We start from the raw sequence: 26,070 nt of genomic DNA on the forward strand, positions 1-26,070 counted from the left end.
AAAAAAAAAAAAAACCACCACAAATCCACTGCTGTTGAGTCGATTCCAACTCTCATAGCAGCCCTATAGGACAGAGTAGAACTCCCCTATCGGGTTTCCAAGGAGCGGCTGATGGATTCAGACTGCTGACCTTTTGGTTAGCTGCCAAGCTGTTAACCACTGCACCACCAGGGATCCGTCATTTATATCACCAATTCCAAATTATTAGACATTTTGATTACTTCTAGGTATTTCATCATAGTACATATTGCTGCAGTGAACATCTACATTGAATAATCTCTATATACATCCGTTATAGTTTCTTTGTGCTTAAGGTTCCAAAGATGTCTAGGCATAAGATGTGAAATGGTTAGCTGAAATCAGATTTAAGATATACATTTGTCAGTTATCTGATCCCGAAAGAAGACAGGAATATAATGGATAATTGATCATTACGAGAGAACTACATAGATCATGTGGCTGTATTTCTGAATGTGTTGGAATCATAGGATGGTGGCTGGAGTGGAACACTTGAGACAATTCCATCTAACTCCCTCCCCCATACTTGTGTGTTCACTGAATACTTCTATTTAGTCCACTAGCCCTGGTGGTTTTCTAGTTCAGATTTGCTGCGGGCGAAGTGCTTCTGGCTCTAACACTCCCAGAGGAAACTGGAAAGTCATGGGGGGTGTGGAATAATTCTTTGTTGCATTATACAACACAGGCCTCTGGCATCTTTGTCCCTAGCCCACTGAACACTGGTTGGCATCCCCAGCCTCTGTGCCCAAACACAAATAACCTTTAAATTCCCTAAATGTGCCCAAGGGAATGGACCATTTCCTTGAGAAATGCTGATCTGCTTGATGGATACCGTATTTAAAACCATGTTTTATGGAACTCTTTATTAACATGGGCATATGTTCATGATATAAGTGATGAAAAGCAATTAATAATGATTGCAATGTGATCATGTTTTTGTTTAATATATAACATACCGAAACATATACTGGAAAGACTTTTCTTGGTGGTTACTTTTGTGTAGGATGGTTGTGGGTGATTTTAAAACATTCTTTACGCTTTTGTTTTCCAAGTTTCCCTCAGCCACACCCCCCGAGCTCCTACTAAATTTTTAATTGGGAAAAGTGCTAAGTTTGTAAATGCAGAGAAAATAATTGTACGGACTGCTCAGGATATGGAACCATCACAAACTTGTTAAAGTTGCTGCAATCCTTTAAAGTTGTCTTACTTTGCTTGTTTTTTAACTGTCATATCTTAGTCTGGGGCAGATAAGAATATTAGGGAGGGTATGAGGACTTTTTGTTTGTTCTTGGTTAACTGGGGAAAACTTAGAAGGAATTTTGATTATTACTTGTGACTTTTATGGTTTGAGTCAGTTGGGACCAGAAAGCAAATATTAAAAGTGATTTTATAGAGTCAGATAAAGTTTAAAGCCAGAATTTATATTCTAGACACCTCTTTCCTGGAATGTTTCACTCTGAGTAAAATGAGTAGAAAGTCTCTCCTCAATCCCTTAAGCAGAGAGAGCCTCCCGAACGGTCAGTAGCAAGAGCTTTTACCTGCAGATGCCAGGGACAAAGGAAATACCAAGGCCCATTCAAGTGCAGGTGGGGTTCAGGAGGAGAAGGGCCAAGAAGGGCTGGAAGCAGGAGTAGCCAGACTTCAGAGGCGTCTTAGACAATGCCTTGAATTTAACACCAACACATGAAAACAATCTTGTCCACACCCAGCCTATTGCATAAATCCAAACACACATAATAGAGCCCCGGAGAAGGGCTGAGAAAACAGATCCAACAAACTATTAGTGTAAAAAGCTTAGGCAGACCTGGGTGCTAGTTGGAGCTTTGCTACTTCCTTGGACAAATTCCCTACTCTCCCTGGGCTTTGGTTTCTTCAGACGTGCGGTGGAAATGAAAACACAGGCAGTCACCGGTTTACGAACAAGACGAATTTGTAGGTAAGTCGGAACACGTGCCTAGAGTTCTTATTTAGCCTTACTTTACTGCAAGAAAAGGCTGGAAGCATTTTCAATGATTCAAAAGCTCCATGTGCTGCAAGTGAAGGTGATTGTGATGCAGACTTTGTTGCAAGTAGGGGTTGGGTCAATGGTTTTAAAGTGAGGACAAATTTATATAACATTAAAGGGCAAGTACAAGTTGTCCTTAAGTCAGACATTCACAACCCAGGACCTTACTGTACGATTCAGTGCCAAAAGGCTTCCATTCCTGCTCAAGGTTTTATTTCCAGGGAGAGGCCACACGTTCATCCTTGTACATGGAGTGATGGAGGGCCAGTTTCTCAGGATATTGTCAGAAGAAGGGAGATTGGAGATAAAAAGTGTTGGGCGGGCAAAATAAATCGTGTTGGGGTGGTTTGGGGATATGGTGAAAACCTGAAACTGGTGGAAGAAGAGACTTTACTTAAGGTAACTGCAAAAAAGTGTTTGGTCTTCCTGGTTGAACTTGTTTGTGACAAAAATCTGGTAAGACCAGAATCAGTGGAGGGCTCCCTTACTTGCCTCTCGGACTGGCATTGCCCTTCACTGCATCTATCACTGAACTGTATCTTCATTTGTGTGATTATTTTTTCTCTTTCCCCAACTGTAAGCTCTAGGAAGGCAGAGAGTTTTATGTCTACATTGTTTACCACTTTCTTAAACTAGGTTTCTCCTGAAAGCAGCACCTGATACGAGGACTTGGGTACTGGAAGATGATCCTAGGTGATCCCAGGACGTGTAAGACAGGTGTCTTAGTCATCTAGTGCTGCTCTAACAGCAATACCACAAGTGGACGGCTTTAACAAAGAGAAGTTTCTTCTCTCACAGTCCACTAGGCTACAAGTCCAAATTCAGGGCATCAGCTCCAGGGGAAAGCTTTCTCTGTCAGTAGGCTTTGGAGAAAGGTCCTTGGGATGAATCAGTCTTCCCTTGGTCTTGGAGCATTTCAGCACAGGAACCTCAGGTCCAAAGGACGAGGCTCTGCTCCTAGCACTGCTTTCTTGGTGATGTGAGGTTCCCATGTGTCTCTGCTCACTTCTCTCTTTTATATCTCAAAAGAGATTGCATTCAGACGCTATCCAATCTTGTAGACATCATCAGTATAACCTCATCATAGTGACAGAGTTTACAACACATAAGGAAATCACATCAGATTACACAATCATACAATACTGGGAATCATGACCTAGCCAAGTTGACAGATATTTTGGGGGGGGGAACCCAGTTCAATCCATGACAACAGGGAAGAAGGAACAGCCAACAATAGGTGTGTTATTGAGTAGTTATCACTGTTGGTAATTGGAGAGCAGTACCCAAGGGGCCTCTCTGAGAAACAGTGTAGAAAATACCTCAGACCTATCCCTCTGAGAGTTGGAAGGCAGCAGTATTTGTCCATCAGCTCTCCTCTCCATTGGCTGAAGGTTGTCCCCAGGGGAGTTACCTTTCCTACACATCTGGACTGAGGGAGTGGGCCTCTTCCTCAGAAAAACCTTGAGGCAGAAAAGTGAAGAGATGTTGCAGGGACCTGAGGTGGGATAATGCAAGGGAGCAGAGCTGTCCACGGAGCTGTAGCCACTCTGTCTCCTGGGCAGAGCACTGCCTGGCACAGGGAGCAGGTGCCTAATCATTATCTGCTGACTAAGTGAATGAAATAAATGAGATGATGCAAGCCAAGTGCTTTGTATCCTGCTCAGCCACAACAAGTTCCTAGCAAATCAGCTGCTTCTGTCATTATTCCTACTAATAATTTATTGTTAGGGCCTGTGCTCTAGCTTGGTCCCCGTGAACATAGCTGCAGGATCCCCTGTCACCAACATCCCCTCCCAAATTCTTCGTTTCTGGTTCGTGGGATGTTTTGAACCATGCCCATGACTACTTCTACCTTTCTTCCCTCTGCCAGCCCTGACACTAACTGCGTGGGCCATGACTTTCTGCCCACCCATTCTCTGGTGTGGTCCTGGCTACTTTTGGGCTCTGATCCAGCCCACCAAAGTAAGGAGAAGTACCAATTCCAGTGCAGTCAGGCTACCTTGTTTATTGAGTTTCTCACAGTGTCTCCACTATGGGATACAGCTGTTTCCTCTCCTAGACTGTGTTCCCTGGAAGGCCAAGCCAGAAAGTCATGCCCGTACTCACAGAAACCCCTTACCAGTACCTTTAACTACTGGCTTACTTCCAGACAGTGATACCTGGACCTTTAAGATAATGTTCCCCAGTTAAGAATCCCCTGAAGTACTTGTTAAATATAGGCTACTGGTCCACCCCTCTGGAAATTTGCATTGAGTAGGTCTGGTTTTTAATAAGTATACCAGCTGATTTTAATAAGTGCAGTTGATCGTCATTTTCAGAGAAGTATAAGGTGGGAGATGGGCTGGCGGGACTTGGGTTCCAGCTATTGGGAGAGCATGTTGGTAGGGACCAACGTCCTGCCTCTAGCCATGAAATCTTTGTTCCCTTTATGAGAATTGATTGACATGGACAAGTAGATACATGAATTGGAAAGTCAGTTCATGAACATGTATTGACTTCTAGCTCTGTTTCCTGTTAGTAGTCTCTTTGGGAATCATGTTAAACTCTGTGCCTTGGTTTCTTAATCCTTGAAGTTGGCTGCCCAATATTTGACCACAGTCCTTTAGCACAGCAATTTGATAAGAATCAATAAAAGAATATCTTTAATGTAGCTTAGCACTCCTTAGAGAAAGGAACTTTATATTTACTGATATTGAGAGTTGTTATTGCTGCTAATAATATTACTGGAATTTATTGGCACCTTCTGTGTGTCTGCATATAGAGCTATTGTTTGTACATAAAGAATGCTTTGCTCAGAGGGTTATCCTCTTGGGATAGACCTTTTGTTTTCAAAAGAGTTTCAGGAAACAACAGTCATACAGCCAGCCAACACTCATCTGGGGATACATTAGTGTATTCCAAGAGTTGCTTTCTAATACAGAGGCTCAATTTAATGCAGTAGAATGTCTTAAACTCTTAAGGTATGATGTGAGGCAGGCACTGTTCAGCTTTAAGGCTCTGATTCTATGCAATGCACTCTGAGAAGTTTGATGGGTGCTTTCCTTCTCCTTTTTCTCTTTCTGCCCAGGTTTTCTAAATTGTGGCTTAGAAAGCTACTTGCTAATGCTTAGCAGGTCTCCCCACTACAGGAGGAGAGTCATCTTATCCGGCAGGCCCTGCTGGCATGGCACAAGTTAGGGTTGGGGAGGGAGTGTGAGTTGTATCATAATTATAATACATCAGAATATATCAGAATTGACATCTGCCCATATCACTAGCATGAATAATTTATTAAACATTTATATACCTACTATGTGCCGTGTACCATGATTGACCATAGAGATAAAATGTTAACAAGACTCATATGGCCCCTGCCCCAGAGAGCTTATCATCATGAGGAAGAGACAATTATATCATTAAACAAATACATGATTAGGAACTGAAAAGTGCTATATAGCAGAAGTAGTATACCACAATACAGTAAAAACATGTAAATGGGAGACCTAATTGGAAGCCACCAAGAAAACATGGTTTCTAAAGGATGAATGAGTTAACTAAGAGAGAAAGTAGAGAGGGAACAGCATTCTGAGCAAAGGCACAGCACACGTGAAGGCCCTGAGGTGGAAAGGAGCGTGTTGTGTGCAAGGAACTGAAAGAATGTCAGCATAGCTGGAGCACAAAGAGAAAGAATGACCCAAGCTGAGGTTGAAGAGATGGACAGATGCCGGGTCCTTCAGGATATTGTAGGATATTTTAAGAAATTTGGTCTTTCCATTCAATGAGAAAAGAATAGTATCTCCAGCAAATGGTGGTGGGACAACTGGATATTCACAGCCAAAAGAATGAAATTGGGCCCCTACTTCACACCATATACAAAAATTAAAATGGGTCAAAACCTAAATGTAAGAGCTAAAACTATACAATTCTTAAGAGGAATCATAGGGGTCAATTTCATGACCTTAGATCTGGCAATTGATTCTTCTACAGGACACCAAAAGTATGAGCAAAAAAATAAAAAATAGATAAATTGGACTTCATAAAAATTAAAAAACTTTTGTGCATCAAAGGATATTATCAACAAAGTGAAAAGACAACCTACAGAATGGGAGAAAATATTTGCAAACCATATGTCTGTTATAGGTCTAGTATCCAAAATATATAAACAACTCCTACAACTCAACAATAAAAAGACAAACAACCCAATTTAAAAGTGAGCAAAGGACTTGAATAGGTATTTTTTCCAAAGAATATACACAAATGGCTAACAAGCACATGAAAAGATGATCAACCTTATTGATAATCATGGAAATGCAAAACAAAACCACAGTGAGATACCACTTCTTACCCACTAGGTGGACTATAAAAACAAACAAACAAAATGGAAAATAACAAGTATTGGCGATGATGTGAAAAAATTGGAATCCTCATACATTGCTGGTGAGAATGTAAAATGGGTCAGCTATTATGGGAAAGAGTTTGGCAGTTGTTCCAAAAGTTGGACATACAGTTACCATTGTTGTTGTTGTTGTTAGGTGCTTTCGAGTTGGTCCCAACACATAGCTACCACATGTACAACAAAACAAAACACTGCCTGGTCCTGCAGTATCCTCACAATTGTTGCTAAGTTTGACACCCTTGTTGCAGCCACTGTGTCAATCCACCTCGTTGAGGGTCTACCTCTTTTTTGCTAACCCTCTACTTTACCAAGCATGATGTTCCTCTCCAGGGACTGGTCTTTCCTGATAAAATGTCCAAAGGATGTGAGACCAAGTCTTGCCATCCTCACTTCTAAGAAGCATTCTTGCGGTACTTCTTCCAAGACATATGTGTTTTTTCTTTCCACTTCTAGGTATATACCCCAAAGAAATGAAGACAAGTATTCAAACAAAAACTTGTGCATGAATGTTCATAGCAGCACTATTCACAATAGCCAAAAGTTGAAAATAACCCAAATGTCCCTCAACTGATGAATGGATAAACAAAATGTGGTATATCCATACAATGGAATATTATTCAGCCATAAAAAGGAATGAAGTCATGATACATACAACAGCATGGATGAACCTCAAAAATATTATGCTAAATGAAAGAAGCCTGTCACAAAAGCTTACGTATTGTTTGCTTCCATATATGAAATATTCAGAATAGGTAAATCCATAGAAAAATAAATAGTTAAATCCATACAGAAATATTAGTGATTGGCAGAGGATGAGGGAGTAGGGGGAGAATGGGGAGTAACTACTTAATGGATGTGGAGCTTCCATTTGTGGTGATCAAAATGTTTTGGAAGTATATAGTGGTGATGGTTGCACAACATTATCAATGTACAAAATGCTACTGAATTGTACTCTTCAAAATGGTTAATTTTATGTTATGTGAAGTTTACCTCAATTAACAAAATATATTATTTTATGAGAAAAAAAAGAATTTTGGTCTTTATCTTAAGGGCAGTGTGCAAAAGGGTAGTGACAAGATCAGTGTTTAGGAAATGGTTTGGGAGGGTAGAGGGGAAGTGGAGATACCAGCAAGAAAGCTGTAATAGTCCAGGTAGTCCAGATGACAGATGATGGTGGCTTGGCCTAAAGGGGTGGTGCTGGTGGTGGAGGTGGGGGGCAGAGGACAGATGCAAATGCTATTTGGGATAAGAAATTGGATTTGGTAATAAATTAGCTATTGGACTTGAGGGAGAAGAAAGTGTCAGATAACTTTCATGAACAATTGGCTTGATGGTGGTGCTCTTCACTGAGGTAGAGAGCACTGGGACAGTCAGCTAAGGAGGGGATATTATAAGTTCAGGTCTTGATGATTATGAGATGAGTTTGAGACATCCAAGTAGAGAGACATAGACGGTTGGCTTCATCTGGAGAGGTTTTGGCTGGAAGTAGAAATTGGCTCATAGATGGTAATTGAAGCAACTGGTGTGGATGAAATTGCCTGAGGAGACAGTATGGAGAAATAAGAGGGTTTAGGATGGGCCTTGAGGAACATTTCCTAGTGGACCAATAAGAAAAGGGTGAACTGGGAAGGAGAAGCTCAAGAGAGTAGGAAAACTAAGACTGTAGCCTGGGACAGTGGTTCCTCTTCTTAAACAGTTTTTACTCTAATTGGGCAAAGGATGCATATATTGAAGTAACTTGCTTGTTTAGACTACCTTCCAGGCAAGTTTTAAATGGTTCAAGATGTATCTTTAAAGATCACGTGTAGTCTCTGCGTCATCATGTGCCAGATGGTGTCATCCATATTATTATGACAAATGCTTGCTTCATAAGTTTGAGGGGTTAAAGTGCTTAGCTACTGTGCCTGACACATAGTGCTCGACCAATGGGGGCATAGTTGCTACTGCCTTAGGGCAGTCAGCTAGCAGCTGGTTAAAACTGAGATCTTTCTGCTGGCTGCTTTCACTTTGCCAAATTGCTCAAGTAGATGAGGTGTCAAGTGAGGGATTACAGTGCATACAAATAGTGAGTAATGGAAGTGGCCTTGTTAACAGAGCTGGGTGTTTTAACACCATTCCTTAGAAAGGAATTCTACCTGGAGAGGAACTTAACACTAATGTAGTAATTAAGCTCAGAAATGACCATTTTTAGGATTTGAAGCTATTTAGTTACATTGCTTACTTAAAAAAAAATACAAAAACTATCTTTTACTCTAATTCTTTTGTTAGGTTTTTATTTTTTTAAATAAAAAAATGAATTTATAGGATTCTAAAGAGAAAATAAACATCGGTTTTTAGGAATACTCTCAGGGATATGAATCAAATATGTATAGTTCAACATGTTATAATAGCTGAACAAGCTTAGTTGTTGAATTTGTAGGAAGAACCCTTTGGATTATCTTGCTCTCATTTATTAGAGCATATTAGAAAAATAAGAAGAGAATGAAGATTTCTTTTGTGTGTGATATACCAGGAGGGAATCTTTCATTTTGTGGTAAATTATCTTTGTGAGTCTCATGTGATACCTAATTAGAAAATATCACCTGCAGAAAAGAAAAATTCTTAAAGTTCTCTGCTTTCATCTGCTAATTTGATTATAGATAGTTAAAATTTTGATATAAATCTAAAATCCTGAGCTAAAATACTGCTTTTTCACAAATTATCAGGTTCTGTGGTTTGACACTATCCTTAGGCCAAGACAAATATCTTAATGCTTAGTTGGCTTTACTGTTTGAATTCCAGTACACCTCCCAAGGGAAGGCCACTGCAGGACCCTGCAGGCGGACTTAGCCCAGGCTTTAGAGTTCCAGCAATGTGGAGGCACTAACGTTTTTTAGAAAAGTTGTGTCTCACTGGGCTGTTTAGCATGGTGCAATCAAAAAATCTAGGAAGAAGTTCTTTTGATTTCATTTAAGTTTTGTGTTTCTCCACTGAGAAATGTTTTTATTTTGAATTATATGGTGGTGGTGATGGTGCTGGTGGTGATGGTGGTGTTGATGGTGATGGTGGTGGTGGTGGTGGTATTGGTAATGGTGCTGGTGGTTGGTGGCACTGTACTCTCATCAGTGCTGAGGGCCATAACTGGGCTCTAAGAAGTATAGACTGCATTTCCCATTGCATGGGCCTGGGCTAAAGGGCAGAGTTGTGTTGGAGTTGGCAGAGTACACTGACGGGCCTACTCATCTTTGCCCCCTCCAGAAGCGTGCGTTTGATGCGATGGGAGTGGGCGGCTTTTTATTTTTGCTTTGGGTGGATGGAGGCCAGAGGATTAGAAGGAGTTTTTCAATGTGACCCAATTTTTGTGTTTAGGCCAGCTTCCAGCTAGGATTATATATGGTTTGAATAATATCTTTAAAGATCTTAAAAAGAAGCGAGATTGAGACAGTCTAGCTGCTGTTCCATTTCTCTCTTTTATTGCTACTGTTCTCTTATCTGTCTCTACCATTCCCTTTCCTCTTCACCATTCTAATATCAGCACCTATATTATGATCTTTGATTTACTAAAATAGTCTCCAGACTGTGTGTTAATTCGTATTATCCTCTTCTTTTTAAGATTCCATTACACTGTATGCCCCCCTAAATGCATAGATTCTGCTTGTTTATTATTATCTCCTCAACACAGTACCAGGCACATAATAGGCATTCAGATGGTTATTAAATTAACTTAAAGCACCTGTAATGCTTGATGTAGCCCTGGTGGCCCAGTGGTTAAGAGCTCGGCTGCTAAACAAATGTTCGACAGTTTGAATCCACCAGCTGCTCTTTGGAAACCCTATGGGGCAGTTCTATTCTGTCCTGTTGGGTCACTATGAGTAGGAATGAACTCAATGGCAACAAGTTTGGTTTTTTGTTTTCTTTTTTAATCATGCTTGAGACCAGCAGTTCTCACGCTTGCCCTGGGGGTTTATCTAATGGGTTAAGAGTAATTTTCCTAGATGGTAATATAAATGTGTTACTTGTAGGCTGTTATTTGCACCTCAATAATATATACTATATTTTTAAAAAAGTATATTTCTGCTTTCTTCCCATTAATCTTTGCTACTTGTTTATTTGTTTTTACTATCTGGTATCACTCATCAACAAGGTGCCCTGGTGGTGCAGTGTTTAAACTCTCCTCTGCTAACCGAAAGATCAGCGGTTTGAACCCATCAGCTGCTCTGCGGGAGAAAGATGTGACAATCTGCTCCCGTAAAGACTGCAGCCTTGAAAACCATATGGGGCACTTCCACTCTGTCCTGTAGGGTCGCTATGAGTCGGAATAGACTGGATAGCTTTTTTTTTTTTTTTTTTTTTGGTATCACTCATCAACAGGCAGCTGGCACCAAAGTCCTAAAGAAATTTATGTTTAAAAAGTGTAAACTGGTAAATACTCTTTCCAGTAAGGAACACAATGCTCCTGTTTTTCTGGTGCTACCATACCTCTGCAGAAGCATAGTTTAAGAACCACTTGTAGGTTACAAAGAAATTAAGAGCCAGTCAAAGTTTTACATGTTATTGGGTAAGACACAAAAACTATTGCCATCAAGTCGATTCCAACTCATAGCGACCCTGTAGACAGAGTAGAACTACCCCATAAGGTTTCCAAGGAGCGCCTGGTGGATTTGAACTGCCAACCTTTTGGTCAGCAGCTGTAGCAGTTAACCATTATGCCACCAGGGCTCCATTACCAGGTAGGATGGGTTAATCCATGTCCCCAAGAGTCCTTTCGCCCCAACCCATTGCTGTAGAGTCAGTTCTGGGTCCTTTCGCCCATATTTGGGGGAAGAGCTACTTTGTATTTTTTGAAGCCCTGAAGTCACTGTTTGTGGTACAGGGGATTGATGGAGATAAGATAGGTGTGCCAGCAATATTCTTCCTCACTCTTCTTCTCACTTGAACTATCCGTGAACTCAGGGTTGGGAGACTTCATCTTGTCTCATATGCAGGTGAGAAATGCTGGTGGTTTGTGCAGGCTTAGTAGACATCGGTTAGCCCAGTCCATCAGATGAACCTCACAATTTTCTTGTTTTACCATTCCCTTGCTTTTCTCATTAGAAGTAAATTGCTTGCACAGTTACTAACGCCTATGGACTGAAAGAACTTTGCGTTCTTAAAAATATTTTGAAGAAGTTGGGCTTGTGGCATTTAGAAATGCGCATCATGGCATTTAAAAATCCTTAATCTTGTTGACCATTCAGAAGACATATATGCAAATTGAGGCAGACTAATAACTGCGAATAATTATGTCCCAAAATAAATCTTTTTATAAATGACTTAACACGGACTAAATCTTTTTTTCATTAAGTTAGCTGGCCTTTTTACAATGATAATAACTATAATTTAGTGTGTTTATTATTATAATAGCATGCAAACTTCTGTAGAAAAATTTGAATGTTATCTAATAGGTATCATTGGACCATAGAATCTGACAAGTCATGATTTGGAGGTAAGCATCCAAAGTGGGGTTTTTTTTTAATTAAAAAAAAAAAAGATTTAGAGTAGATTATGCCTTCTTTTAAGTCCATGCCCCAACCCCGCCACTTTTTTTTCTTTTGGGAACTATGTAGTGGCAAAACCCAGCTAGCTTCACGTCACAGTAATTACTGTAATATTTATTGTGTTCGTTGAGATAGGATGGAATTTCCAAAATCTGACTTCAGTGAACAACTGTGTGTCTGTCTGTAACAACTACATCAAATCACATTCATTCATCTAAAATACATTTACAGGTAGTCCCCGACTTATGATGTATTCGAGTTACTACGAACCCACACTTACAAACATGTTTTTTTTTTTTTAATACATCTTATTGTTAGTAATGGAGCCCTGGTGGTGCAGTGGTTAAGAGCTCAGCTGCTAACCAAAAGATCAGCAGCTGGAATCCACCCTTGGAAACCCTATGGGGCAGTTCTACTCAGTCCTATAGGATCATTATGAGTCACAATCGACTCAAAGGCAACAGATTTGGTTTATGGTTAGTAATATGTACTACATATTCTGTTGCAGCATGTAATTTGCTGACGTTATCATTCTCAGATGTTCGATGTTATGATTTACTGTTCGAAACACTGCCATATAGCAGGTAATAATGAAAACTAAAAAAAAAAAAAAAAGAGTTATTTGACTTACATCTGAACTGACTTATGACATAGTCGTCGGGATGGAACCCCATCGTAAGTTAGGGACTACCTGTACTAATTTTTACTAGGTACTGAGGATTTAGCAGTGTAGGACATAATAACTGCTTTCTTGGAGCTTACATTTTAGCGCAAAAACACAAATAAACAGATACAATTTCAGACAGTAAGAAGTGTAAGAAGAAAATGTATAGGACGATGTGATAGAGCATTAGAGGGGCTACTTCTAGTTAGGGAGGTGACATGGGAGCTAAGCTGATGTGTCAGTGATGAGAAGAGTCAGTTGTATGATGATCTAAGGAAAGAGCAGTCTCAGCCCAGGGACCAGCAAGTGCAAAGGCTTGCACAGGGCACAAACGCTGCTTGTTCAGGAAACAGGGAGAAGGCCAGGGAGCCTGGAGTGTGGTAGACAAGGGTAAGAGCGGGAGGAGGCGGAGCCAGAAAGGCAGGCTGAGTTCAAACACTGCGACGTGTTACAGGCCATTATAAGGAGTTTGGGTTTCATCCTACAGGCAGTGGGATACCACTGTGGGTTTTTAACAGGATCTTGACCAGATCTGTAGCCACTGGCTTCACATGTGCATTGTTGAAAGGCTTGTTTTAAATGGAAATAATTTTTCTTTGTATTTTATAGAATAGACCAGAGGGCTGCCATTTGGCCAAAGGATGCTTTGGAAACTCGGCAGGACTTAAATGAGGTAGGTGCTTTCATTGCTGGTTGTATGAACTTGAATTAGCTAATCACAAACTTTATTCTTCTTTTTCACAGTACTAGGAATTCTTTCTGATTAAAACTTTAAGTATTTTTGCTCTGAAGTCAACTTGCCAGGCTTGTAGTTCTTTGTTCAATTGGAAATGTTTTTCATTACTCTGAAGAAAACACATTTAAAATATTGTTTGCAAGACTGCTCACCATGTCTTGGCCTCAAACCAAGTCCAGCAGTCCTTTCATTACACTCTTTCAACTTTGCTTCAGGACTGTATAACAATTCCTGTGAAAGTGGACAGTTGTGATATTTTCTCTTAATTTGATTTTATCAGACACCCTGGTGGCATAGTGGTTAAGTGCTATGGCTGCTAACCAAAAGATCAGCAGTTCGAATCCACCAGACACTCCTTGGAAACTCTATGGGGCAGTTCTACTCTGTCCTATAGGGTTGCTATGAGTCAGAATCGAGTTGAAGGCAATGGGTTGGGTTTGGTTTCGGTTTTTTGTTTTATCTGCATCTATCCCTCACTATTTTTTCCTAAGGGCTTTTGAAGCCTCAAACATAATCAGGCTTACTGTTTATCCTCTGAGCATGATAGAGTTTGGTGTTTGCAATTGGGTCTTCTTAGTGTACTTTGAAACACAAAGCCATAATTCCCAATCCAAGTGGTTTCCCACCAAACTGGACATCACACTGTTAATTAGCTTGTCCTAGATTTTCTTTGAAATATATAAATTAAATTATACTGTGGGAAATCAATATAATATAATTAGGATCCATGTTGCTATGAATGTTGTGGTTTAAGATATTGGTTTAGAATACCCCGTCTAGTTTCTTTTCCCCTCATTGTACAATTAAGGAGCAGCGGGTGATGTGTCTGATTAGGATCATAGCAAAGAGAATAATAAAACTTGATGTTCCGACGACCTGAAGAGGAATGATGGGCTTTACGCAAATTGTTTATGTGACATTTTTAGGACGTACCCTTCCACCACCCTCTCCCCCCAAACGTGTTTAACTGAATTTAGGTGATTTTATTTTAATTTTTACTCTAGAACCTGGCAGAAACCAATATCCAAAGGTAAACCAGCTATCTAGTGAAACCAACTTAAATAATTAAAGTTGTAAAAAATGCCCTAAAGATAACATCACAGAATGCTGCTTGTTATTTCTTTGTGTGTAGAGACAGCCTTCAGATTTCACAGTCTCACAGTAACAAGAGTGAAAAGCTTAAGAGAAACGAAGCAAGAGCCTGAATCAATGAACACAGCTGTCTACCCCACTGTGAACGAGCAAATGCTAGTGGTAAAGAAGCAGGGGTTTATTTTGACATAAGTGACTAGAAGAATGAGGTGATTACAAAAGTCAGCTCATAATGTTTCAAGTATTTGGGAGAAACTCTCATTTGTGAGCTCAAACAGATGAGAATGCGGAGATTACTAGAGCATTCCTAAATCACTATTGCAAAAATCTCTGTTTGAAAACCTGCTTTTCTCTCTTCCTTCAGTATACTGTGTTTGTGAATTACACGGAATGTGCCAGTTCACTGCTCTGGGCAGGAGAACTTTGAATGGACATGTGCGTCTGAAAGAGCGGGCAGCGCCATATGTTAAAGGTGCCCTTTTCCATGAATTGTTGGCACTGCTGATTCAGCCTGTTTGTATGGACTGTGAAACCACTCAAGGTGGTTTTGTCCCAGTTCTGAGAGTAAACTGTCTGTGCAGATTCACATTCTTTCACGCTATTTCTGTTGTGGCTAAAATTTGGGAAACTAAGAGAGACTTAGAGAAATGAAATGGGGGTGGGGGCAGCATAATGGGGCAAAGGCCATCCAGGGAGAAGTCATGTTCAAACTCATCAGTGGAGAGGTCCTATAGTCTGGGTACGTATTTAACTGGATTTCTGCCAGCATTTCCAAACTTACTGACCACCAAACTCTTTTATGGAATAATTCCCTAATAACATTTCTTCAGGCACCAGAGTACTGTGAGACATGATGGGAAAGATTGCTTTAATATTTTTAACTGAAATAGAAAATGCATACAGAAAAGTGCAAAATTATAAGTGTACAGCTGGATGAATTCTTACAAAGTGTGCAGCCAGTAACTAGATCAAGAAACAGAATGTTACCAGCACCCTAGATGCCCTTTTGTAATTCCTTCCAGTCACTACTCCTCTGTAAGAATAATTGCTCTTCAGACTGACGTAGATTTGTTTTGCCTATTTTTGAGCTTTTTTAGAAATGGGCTGTAAGTATTGTTGTGTCTGGTTTCATTTGCTCAATATTATCTTTGTGAGATTCATCCATGTTTTGACATGTAATTGTGGTCTTCATTCTCCTTGCTATAACAGTATCTCATTGTATGGTTTTTTTCTAGTCTTTAACTATTGTGGTCATTTGTTAAGGATTGCAATTTTTTTTTTTTTTTACTATGAGCTTTTTCCTGGTCTCTTTATACTGCTGACTTTTAATAGGAGTATTCCTTCGGTCTCAAATAAAAATGTTTAAGCTAGAATTTCTTATTACATTAGCTGTCTGCATTGACCTCTGTCCCTTTTAGGTATTTATTTATTCCCCAGACTTTTGTTTCTCTAAAAGAACCCACCAGTTCTTTATCTTCTCTCTTTCTTCCACTCCCACTTGCAAGACTAAAGTCAAAACTGATTTTCTTGAGCCTTAGGAGAGGCCCAGTCTACAGTATTTTCCAGACTTTCCATGGACCCTGGTGCTGTATATAAGTAATAACAATTATAAGATGCTGCATGTGTGCTCCATATGCTCCCAAACTTTCACATCTGGTATTTCACTTCTACTATTTGCACTTCTTAATTCTACTTTCTCTGTCACAGATAGATGGAGTTTGGCTATAGGTTGGTTCCATATCTGGTACTCAACCCAAGGTCTTTGTGCACAGAGACAACCCAACGTCTCATATGACCAGCATAGTGATACATAGTGTGACATATCTATGTATGAGCGTCTCTGTGTATATGTTCCCCGTACTTCTCCGTGAGCTGCAGAATCCCTTCACTTCTTGTTTCCAGTTGATGTGAGTACAGATCTGGTCCCTGCCAGGCTCACTTTTCCTCTGCTAGTCTAGGGCTCCTGGTTTTAACCTTGAGTCTCTTGATAGGAATTGCATCTCCAATCCATGTTTTTTGGTGTCTCTGGGACTATGCCATAGGTGTTTGTTTCTGAAAAACTGATTAAACCTCCCTCCTGCCATTTATCTGAGCTGACTTTACCTTTATAAGATACCAGGAGGTTTTATTTGATAGAGTCTTCTAAATCCTGATTGGAACATAGTGTAGTCTTGAGATCTATCAGTGTTCCCTCACCTTAATTCTTCGTCTTAATTATTCCTCTGTGTCCATATATTTGATAACAATTCAATAGATCCAAAAAGTACTTGAAGGATAAAAGGAGGAAAAACTGTGGTTTTCTCTCTCTACGTCCTAGTAGACCCAATTCTGGCTTCAGTTCCAATTAAGAAAAATAACAGATGCATAAAGAAAACTGATGAATCTCCCCTTCCCTGAGCAAAGATGGCGTATTGGACCCCCACACTACTTTTCCAGCTCCTAGCAACATCACATAGAGCATTAAATCAGCTTCTTTTAGTGTGTTATTTGTAAAATTGGGGCAAGATGTTTTTAATTGGGTTAATCTGGGAGTCCTTTTAGTTTTAATACTCATGCCTTCTGTCCATTTTCATTTTCCCAGTGCTTGTAGAATTTAGTCATAGGTTCCCATTAAGGATGGGATGAGAGAAATTGTCCCAGAGTTATTTAGGGGTAAGATATCCTCAAGTCCAACCATCTGAAGGTCCGCTTTGGAGAGTAAATAGTGAATAGTGCTACAAAAGAGACATATATGCTTAGTGTAGTTATTAATCAACCTTACACCAGGGAGAGAGGCCACATTATCATAAGTGAAGAATTGAGGTCAATCCAGGATCTGAAACAGTACAGTCATCCTTAGGAGCAGGCTGAAGCCCTGGGTCATTTGGAGCTTGCTTTCTGGTTCAACCATTTTATACTTGCCCAATCCAGCTCTTATGCCATCTCTGCAGAAGGAATGGTCGCCTCAAAGAATGTCCGTGGTCTCTGTGCTAAAGAAAATGTTTTATTTTCTTATCTAAGAGACACTTTGATAGCATTCTGTATTTAACTTTTGGATAAAGCAAGTGTCAGCTGAGTGAATAAGAGTCTGTTTTTGTTTCACTTTTTACCTGGAATTCAAAGGTCGTAGAGGTAAGGTGGAGCCCTGGTGGCGCAGTAGTTAAGAGCCAACCCAAAGGGTGGCAGTTCAAATCTACCAGCTGCTCCTCAGAAACACTATGGAGCAATTCTACTCTGTCCTATAGGGTTGCTAAGAGTCGGAATCAACTTGACCACAGTGGGTTTGGTTTTCCGTTTGTTTGTTCTTTCTGTTAAGAGTTAAGGCGAGCCACAAGTCAATTGGTGTTGAGGCTTGTTGGCTACAAAACTGTCTTGTGCTGTCATGGACCAACTCTATGGTTTATTCTTCCCAGGCCTAAGGAGCCAGTTCATAGATCTTAAAAACAAACAAACGAACAAAACAGAACAAAAAACCTTGCCATGGATTAATAGTTTTACCTAAGAAAGACGTTTCAGGCACAAAGAAGCAGATGCCCAGGCTTGGAATGGGTGCCCTAGTCTTTTGCCCACTAATAAGAGAGGATGATGGCATTGTCTTCCGTAGAGGAGAAAAAATTGGTTGACTCAGCAGTGAGGATCAAAAGAGTATGGTAGTCCATCCTTTCCACCCTGCTACCTCCTTCCTAACTCTGAGAAGTGGAGAATAGGAAAAGGAAATGGTTTCTGAAGGTGGAGAAAATACTAGTCACATTGTTTCTTCGTGAGGAAAGTCGACACAGTCACACTGGCTGTATCATTTCACCTGGTAACCAATAAAACCTAGTGTATCTGAAAGAGGCTAACACTCACAGTTCTCCGATACCATATTGTTGTCCTTTTTTTTTTTGACTGTTTAAGCAAGAGGATAATAGAATCTCTTTAATGAAAAAGATAGTGTTGCAAATCTATTCTGAGGACTCCATTATGGGTCCTCTTTGAGTGTATGGAATAGAGTTGAACCATTTTAGGTGTTATATGACCCTTAAAGATGGGTCCTAAATCTATGACTGCTTTGAGGTTTAGTTTTGACTCTGTCAAAAATAACTGGGAGATTTCTGGATTATTACTTTCTTGATTGGTGGAGAACCAGAGAGAAGGGAGACGTGCAGAGTGAGACTGGATGCAGTTTCATGCTGTGTTATGTTCTGACTGAAGTTCTATCATAAGGGGACAAAACTCTTGGGAACACCATGGAAATTTTCAGGAAGGGTCTGTGTTACAAGAAACAAGTATAACAAATTAGTAGCATGCAACAAATGCTCAATAATCACTTAATACCCAAAAGAAGAAGTTAAACCTTGAATCTGTAACCACAGTCTTATTCTACCAAGGGGACACCTGTTTTTATTTAGCTGGGTGTGAAAAAGATCATTTATCCACCTGAAATTGATAAAAATTCATCTTTTCTTCACATACTGCTAGTACCCTTCATTTGTTAAATTATGGTAGTCATAATAGCTCAACATTGGCTTCTACATTAAAGACCTCTTTCTCTTTAAAGCCTGTGAAGAAGCCTGAGATTAATTACTTAATTTTATTAAAAGCAGACCAGTTTGCAGTGTGTATGATATGTCTGTGCCCATATGTGTCTGTGTATGGAGGGTTTGATTGTCTTTTCATTGCCATTCATAGTTTAGCATATAGATCTTTTGGCATCAGCCGTATCAGACCTCAAGATGGTACTTACTGTTTTGTTCACGATGCATTTCGCCATCAAAATTGTTTTAATTTTGAGAAAATTGTCTAGTAAGAGGCCTCTTTAGATTTTTGATAGTCTTGATTTGGTTGAATAATATTTCTGTAAGAGTAGGCAGCTGTATTTCTCTATTCAAATGCAAACCCAGTAGATCGATTAGGGCCTTAGTTCAGAACTGATTGATGATTTTTTTTTTTTTTTTTAAGTATATGGGATTCTTCCCTTATGACTGAAAATAAATTCAATCTGGCTTTAATAATAACAGGAATTTATTGACTTGTACTGCTGAAAGTTTAGGACAGGGATAGGCTTCATGCCTGGCAAGACCCAGGGATTAGAAACTCATCATGTGGATTCCATCTATTTCCATCTCTTGGCTCTGCTTTCCTATTTTGGCTCCATCTTTAGGTACCGCCCTCTCCAGGGACACATTATTTTTACAGCTAGTTAGTTTGGTTAGTTTTGGTGGTTCAGTGGTAGAATTCTTGCCTTCCATGTGGGAGACCCAGGTTCAATTCCTGGCCAATGCACCTGAAGCACAGTCACCACCTGTCTGTCAGTGGAGGCTTGTTTGTTGCTGAAAAGGTTTCAGGGGAGCTTCCAGACTAAGAGAGAATAGGCAGAAAGGCCTGGTGATCTACTTCTGAAAATCAGCCAATGAAAACCCTATGGATCACAACGGTCTGATTGGTAACTGATCACGGACCAAGTAGCATTTCCTTCTGTTGTACGTGGGGTCTCCACGAGTCGGGGCTGACTTGATGGCAGTTAACAACAACTTTAGTTTTCTATTACTGTGTCAAGTTACCAAAAACTTAGCAGCTTCACACAATACCCATTTAGTAGCTCACAGGTGGGTAGGTCAGAAATCTGGGTGGGCTTGACAAGATTCTCTACTGAAGGTCTTTTAGCACTGAAATCAAAGTATCGGTCAGGCCGAGCTGTTATCTGGAGGGTCTGGGGAAGAATCGCTTCCAAGTTCATTTATGTTTTTAGCCGTATTCAGTTCTTCGTGATTGTAGGACTGAGGCCTCCATTTCCTGGTTGGCTGATAGCTGGGGGCTGCGTTTAGATTCCAGAGGCTGTCTGTGTTTCCTGAAATGTGACCCCCTTCATCTCTGAACCAGCAACAGCATGCCAAATCCTTCCCCTGCCTTCAGTCTCTCTGACTTCCTCTTCTGCTACAAGCCGAGAAAACTCTGCTTTTAAAGGTCTCACCTGATTGGGTCAGGCTGTCTGGCTCTCTGATTTGGGACTTTAATTATATCTGCATAATCCCTTCACAGCAGTACCTGGATTAGTGTTTGATTGAATTACCAGGAGATGGGAATCTTGCCAGCCATCTTTAGAATTCTGCCTACCACGCAGTGGAAAAAGTCTTTCCTTCTTTCTAGCTCCAAAAAGTCCCATACTTGATGTTGATTTATTTGGCTTGGGTCGTGTGCTCATTCCTAAACCAGGCACTGTGACCTTGGGGTTTGGAATAAGCTGATGGCCAGATGTGGGCCATATTTCCAATGGTGGATCCAGGAGTGTTTTTATCAGAAGATGGGTAAGTGGATGCTGGGCTGGATAATATTAGTCTCTGGAAATATGGTCTGCAAGATAATTTCCTGTCCGCTGGACCACTGTAGGCCACTGGCATTATTCTGGTATGGTTTTCCCAGTTGATATAGGGAGACTCTGTTCACTACCAAGGTTTCTTACAAGAAGAGCTTTATGTTTACTCAGCTAGAATGATGTCCCATGATTCATTTAATTTTTTTTTTTTTTAACAAATTTGTTGTCTGTGTCGTTGAGTACGTACTGTAGCCAACATGATCATGATTTGAATTCTAGTTTTCATTCCCAGTTGAATTAATTGCACAGCAAAGAAACTCTCGGAACCACTTCCAGGCTTGGGTTGTTCTGTCCCATTGTTCATAAACAACCGTCCAGCAGGACTTCTTGTTTCCAAGGTCTGTAGCCCTCACCCTCAGGGGAATTCTTAGAGTAGTGTTGGTAGAAAAGGTGGAAGCTATGCCAGCAGGTGCTCATATTCCTCCTTGTTGGAGGATTAACTTGGAGAAACTTCAGAGGTATTGGGCTGAGCAGAGAAGTTGTGGCAAGACTTACTATTAGCTGACCCACCTGTGTTTGCCTTTAGCTGCTTTGCCTTCCCTGTCCTCCACAATCCACTAGATCTTTATCCCCTTGGCCCCTGCTCTCTCCTCTGGCATGACATCTCTATCGTTTTTTGTGTTGTTCATACTTCCATTAATTCCTCTTCACTCTCATGGATGGCTTGATGGACCTTATCGAGTACAGTGGCTCCCAGATGTCAGCTTGTGTTGTAGTTGGTATTGCTTTGCAGCTAAAGGAGAAACATAAGAACAATGTCGTGAGTTTTTTCATAAAGCTCAAGTCTATGAACAACTCTTTAATTTAGAGATGGTTCTTTAAATTTTTTATTTTGTGATGAAATCTAGGGTGTGGGATTTTTCATTTTTCTACATGCTCTCACTTGGCAAAATATAAGGTTGACAGCCTTCATATGTATGTCTCCCACCCAACTTTTAAAAAATATTACTGCTGTTCCTAAGACCAAAATTTTGCTTGGAAGCTGTGACCTTTTGATATTTTTTCTAAGGAGTAATTCTTTATTTCAACAGTGTTTGAGAATCTAATATATACCCAACTCCAGAATTAGTGCTGGGGTAGGGGTACAGGGGCTGCAGTAGAAGAATAAACTTCATGATCCTCACTTTCTATATAGGGGATGAGGGTTTATAGGGACACACATCAACTCCTGACTTCATATCCTGGATTCTGGTCTTCCTTGTATAGTTATCTTTTGTCCTTTTTAGAACACTGCTGGTTTTCTTAAGGCTATAAAACTCAGGCTTTAAGGCAGACAAAGCCTGGATTTTTTTGTTTTCTAACAAAAGACTTGTATCTGAGGAAATGGCAAATAGTTTCCAGTGTGAGCTGCCACCTTTAAAGGTATAGATAGGTAATTTATTTTATGTAGCATGTGATTGTGATTTCCGGTATGAAGGTTATTGAGTCCTAATATTCATTGAATTTCAGAAACTGAAGGGCTTAAGGTAGTGTCATCAGAAAAGATTAAGGGCCTGGGGCCAGCAGAGTTGGGTGGTTTGCCCAGGGACACAGAATGAGTCAATGGTAGATTTGGGACTAGAAGTTCTATTGCACCTGCATCGTACTTGACTTTGGTTTTTAATTAGAATATTTTTCAGGGCCAAAGAAATCAGAACAAAAATAACCACAAAGATATAACCATAGATTTGTGGACTTCAGCCCTCAGGATATAATTGATGTTCTTAGAAAAATGATTAGTTGAGGGTTTTATACATCTCAGTACCCGTACTTTTGGATGGTTGAAGAAATAGTAATGACAAAGAGAAGGCATTAAAGCCCATTCTGTGAGTTGTAAATGAGACATTCGATTTTTAGAAAATCAATGTCTCATCTAGAGAAGCCCAGAGTCCTGATGTAAAATGTGTTTATAGATCTGTCTTATTCTCTCCCAGGTATCTTTTTTTTTTTTTTTTAATTATTATTTATCTTAAAAAGTGAACCTAACAAGGTTATCACAATTAGGTGAAGACTGCCCCTCCCCAGATGACATCATTTGGCTGAAAGGAAATTTAGTTTGGGTTATTGTGTGCTGTGGCTGGGTTTAAAAAGAATCGTTGTTTAAAAAGAGTGCTGATAGAATCAGAATAGGTCCTGGATCCCCTTGTCAATAGAGAGATCCTTGAAGGGAATAGTTTATTCTTTTAAATTGAATTTCTCCATTACGGAGTGCAGGAAAGCAAGGGCTTACCATCCTGAGCTGACGGAAGCAGTGGTGCGTTGTTGCTGTCAGGTGCTTTCGAGTGGGTTCTGACCCATAGCGACCCTCTGTACAACAGAGCAAAACACTGCCTGGTCCTGCGCCATCCTCACAGTCGTTGTTACGCTTGAGTCCATCGTTCCAGCCACTGTGTCAGTCCATCTCATTGAGGGTCTTCCTCTCTTCACTTTACCAGACATGACATCCTTCTCCAGGGACTGCTCCCTCCTGATAACATGTCCAAAGTATGTGAGATGAAGTCTCGCCATCCTTGCTTCTAATGAGCATTCTGACTGTACTTCTTCCAAGACAGATTATTCGTTCTTCTGGCAACCCATGGTATATTCAATATTCTTCACCAACACCATAATTCAAAGGCATCAATTCTCTGGTCTTTCTTATTCACTGTCCAGCTTTCGCATGCATACGAGGCAATTGAAAATACCAAAATACCATGGCTTGGCTCAGGCGCACCTTGGTTCTCAAACTGACACCTTTGCTTTTTAACACTGTAAAGAGGTCTTTTGCATCAGGTTTGCTCAGTGTAATATGTCATTTGATTTCTTGACTGCTGCTTCAATGGGTGTTGATTGTAGATCCAAGTAAAATGATATCCTTGACAACTTCAATCTTTTCTCCGTTTATCATGATCTTGCTTATTGGTCCAGTTGTAAGGATGTTTGTTTTCTTTATGTTGAAGTGTAATCCATACTGAAGGCTGTGGTCTTTGATCTTCATCAGTAAGTGCTTCAAGTCCTCTTTACTTTGAGCAAGCAAAGTTGTGTCATCTGCATATCAAAGGTTGTTCATTAGTCTTCCTCCAATCCTGATGCCGAGTTCTTCTTCATATAGTCCAGATTCTTGGATTACATGCTCGGCATCCAGATTGAATAAGTATGGTGAAAGGATACAACCCTGACACACACCTTTCCTGATTTTAAACCACACAATATCCCCTTGTTCTGTTCCAACAACTGCCTCTTGGTCTATGTACAGATTCCTCATGACCACAATTAAGTGTTCTCGAATTCTCATTGTTCACAATGTTATCCATAATTTGTTATGATCCACACAGTCGGATGCCTTTGAGTAGTCAATAAAGCACAGGTAAACATCTTTCTGGTGTTCTCTGCTTTAAACCAGGATCCATCTGACATCAGCAATGATATCCCTTGTTCCATGTCTTCTGAATCCAGCTTGAATTTCTGGAAGTTCCCTGTCAATGTTCTGCTACAATTGCTTTTGAATGATCTTCAGCAAAATTTTGCTAGCTTGTGATAGTAATGATATTGTTTGATAATTTCCACATTCTGTTGGATCACTTTTCTTTGTTTGGGGTCAGCTGAGCTGAGGTAAATAATCCTTCAGTTAGACTCGGCCACAAAGCATTCTGGGACATAACAACACAGTCCCCAGAGGGATCAACCAAAAGCCCCGTGTCCTCAGGGGCCTGGTGAATTTGGCTTTATTCTTATAGCCATCAATGTTGAAAGAAGTCCCAACTCTTTTGGCAAGAACATCCAGAGTACAGCAACAGGAGTTTACAGGCAACACTGGCGTGATTCTAAGCACTTCAGCCCCTTCATGCTTCCCATGTGTGTGTCCAGCTGTCAAGAGGAGACTGAAGCAAAAGGCTCATGGGAGTGTTAGAGGGCTGAGGCTTAGGGCAGCTGGAGCTGTGCAGGAGACCATGGTGGGCTTTTAGAGTGGGTCAGGTCCCCAGGGAATAGGCCCGTGTTTCTCAGTGTGTGGACCTTGGATCTCCTGCAATTAAAATGACCCCGCTAGGAATCTTTGAGGGTGAATTGGAATTTTGGGAGGTGGGGCCTGCCTGGGAGTACACATCTTTCACAGACCTCTCCCTCCCCCAGTGAGTCTTAAGCTTATTAAAGTTTCTGCAGGGGTCTTGAAATGTGGGTAGTCAGAGGACACCCCCAAGCATGCTGCCTAAAGAGTCTATAAAAACAAAACTAATATACAACAACAGCCTTGATTTGAACAACTACTATGCTACGTATTGTGCTAGGATGCAAGAGTGAACAACTGAGGCACAGTTCCAGCCTTTATGGAGCTGGAAAGAGCCAAGACACAAGTAGACACATGAAATCACATATTTAGTAAGTATTATGAAGGAAATAAACAAAATGCTAAGAGAGACATAAAGGGGGCCCTGCTTAGATAAGGTGATCGGAACTAACTCAAGACTTTGATGGAACTTAGACTGTAATAATAACTACAGCTAAATAGGGTCTGGGAAGTGGTGGTGGGTGCAGGTCAATGAGCAGATAAGTAAAGGAAGGCTATTATATGTGTGCTTGTCGGGGGGTGAATATTTTCAGGGAACGTGTATGCTCAAGGAAGAAGAGTGGTAAGTGAACATGGGGATGTTTTGGAACCTAGTTGTATCCCCAGTTTTGAGCACGTTTCCCATTTGATTTGCTGTGTATCACCCTAGAGCATCTATCTACAGTTTATGGATAGATAAGGGGTGCGAAGGGGAACCAAACCCTTTACAGAAACAAAGTGCAAGTGGCCCCTGCTTTGCCTCTGCTAAATTGCAGACGACGCCACCTTAAAATAGTGTTTACCAATCCAGCCTGTGTAGGTGTTCTTGGTTCCAACCCAAGTAAAGTGGGACCTGGGTAATTGTAGAGGAAAGAAAATGAGTAGAGCATTTTCTAAAACAAGTAGCATATTGTCCATTGTGTAAAAGAGAAAAATTAGCTTTAGTAAACCACAGCTAGGTTTCACAGACTTCCCTCTGCTTCTTTCTTAGCCAGAAAGAAGAGTTGGGGAAGCAGAGGTAATTGTTCTTTAAAGGATCCATTAGCCTTTACTCTGTTTTCCTGCAGAGCCATTCACAGAGACTTTAGAAATAAGCCTGGGAAAACACCAGCATCATGGCCCCAAAAGATGGGCTGGGGGCAACCTCACAGGGAGCAGAAGTCTTTGTGAGAGGAGGGCTGGACTGAGGTAGCATTAAACAAAACCAAACCAAACCCATCAAGTCGATTCCGACTCGAAGCAACCCCATAGGATTTCCGAGGCTGTAAACCTCGGAAGCAGATTGCCGTATCTTTCTCCCGCTGGGCTGCTGGTGGTTGCGAACTGC

The 26,070-nt window shown here is 40.5% G+C and overlaps 1 protein-coding gene across 6 annotated transcripts in view; it reads left to right on the forward strand.

The window, feature by feature from the left end:
• FAM13C (family with sequence similarity 13 member C) overlaps window positions 1–26,070 on the forward strand; it is a 138,961-nt gene that overhangs the window by 67,228 nt on the left and 45,663 nt on the right. For all 6 annotated transcript variants that reach the window (XM_004369868.1, XM_004369867.1, XM_004369870.1 and 3 more), the window contains one exon: window positions 13,188–13,251. In XM_004369868.1, coding sequence (XP_004369925.1) covers window positions 13,188–13,251 — 64 coding nt within the window. The remainder of the gene's footprint in view (window positions 1–13,187; window positions 13,252–26,070) is intronic.

Source organism: Trichechus manatus, unplaced genomic scaffold (assembly GCF_000243295.1).
Source record: "Trichechus manatus latirostris isolate Lorelei unplaced genomic scaffold, TriManLat1.0 scaffold00007, whole genome shotgun sequence".
Taxonomy (NCBI): domain Eukaryota; kingdom Metazoa; phylum Chordata; class Mammalia; order Sirenia; family Trichechidae; genus Trichechus; species Trichechus manatus.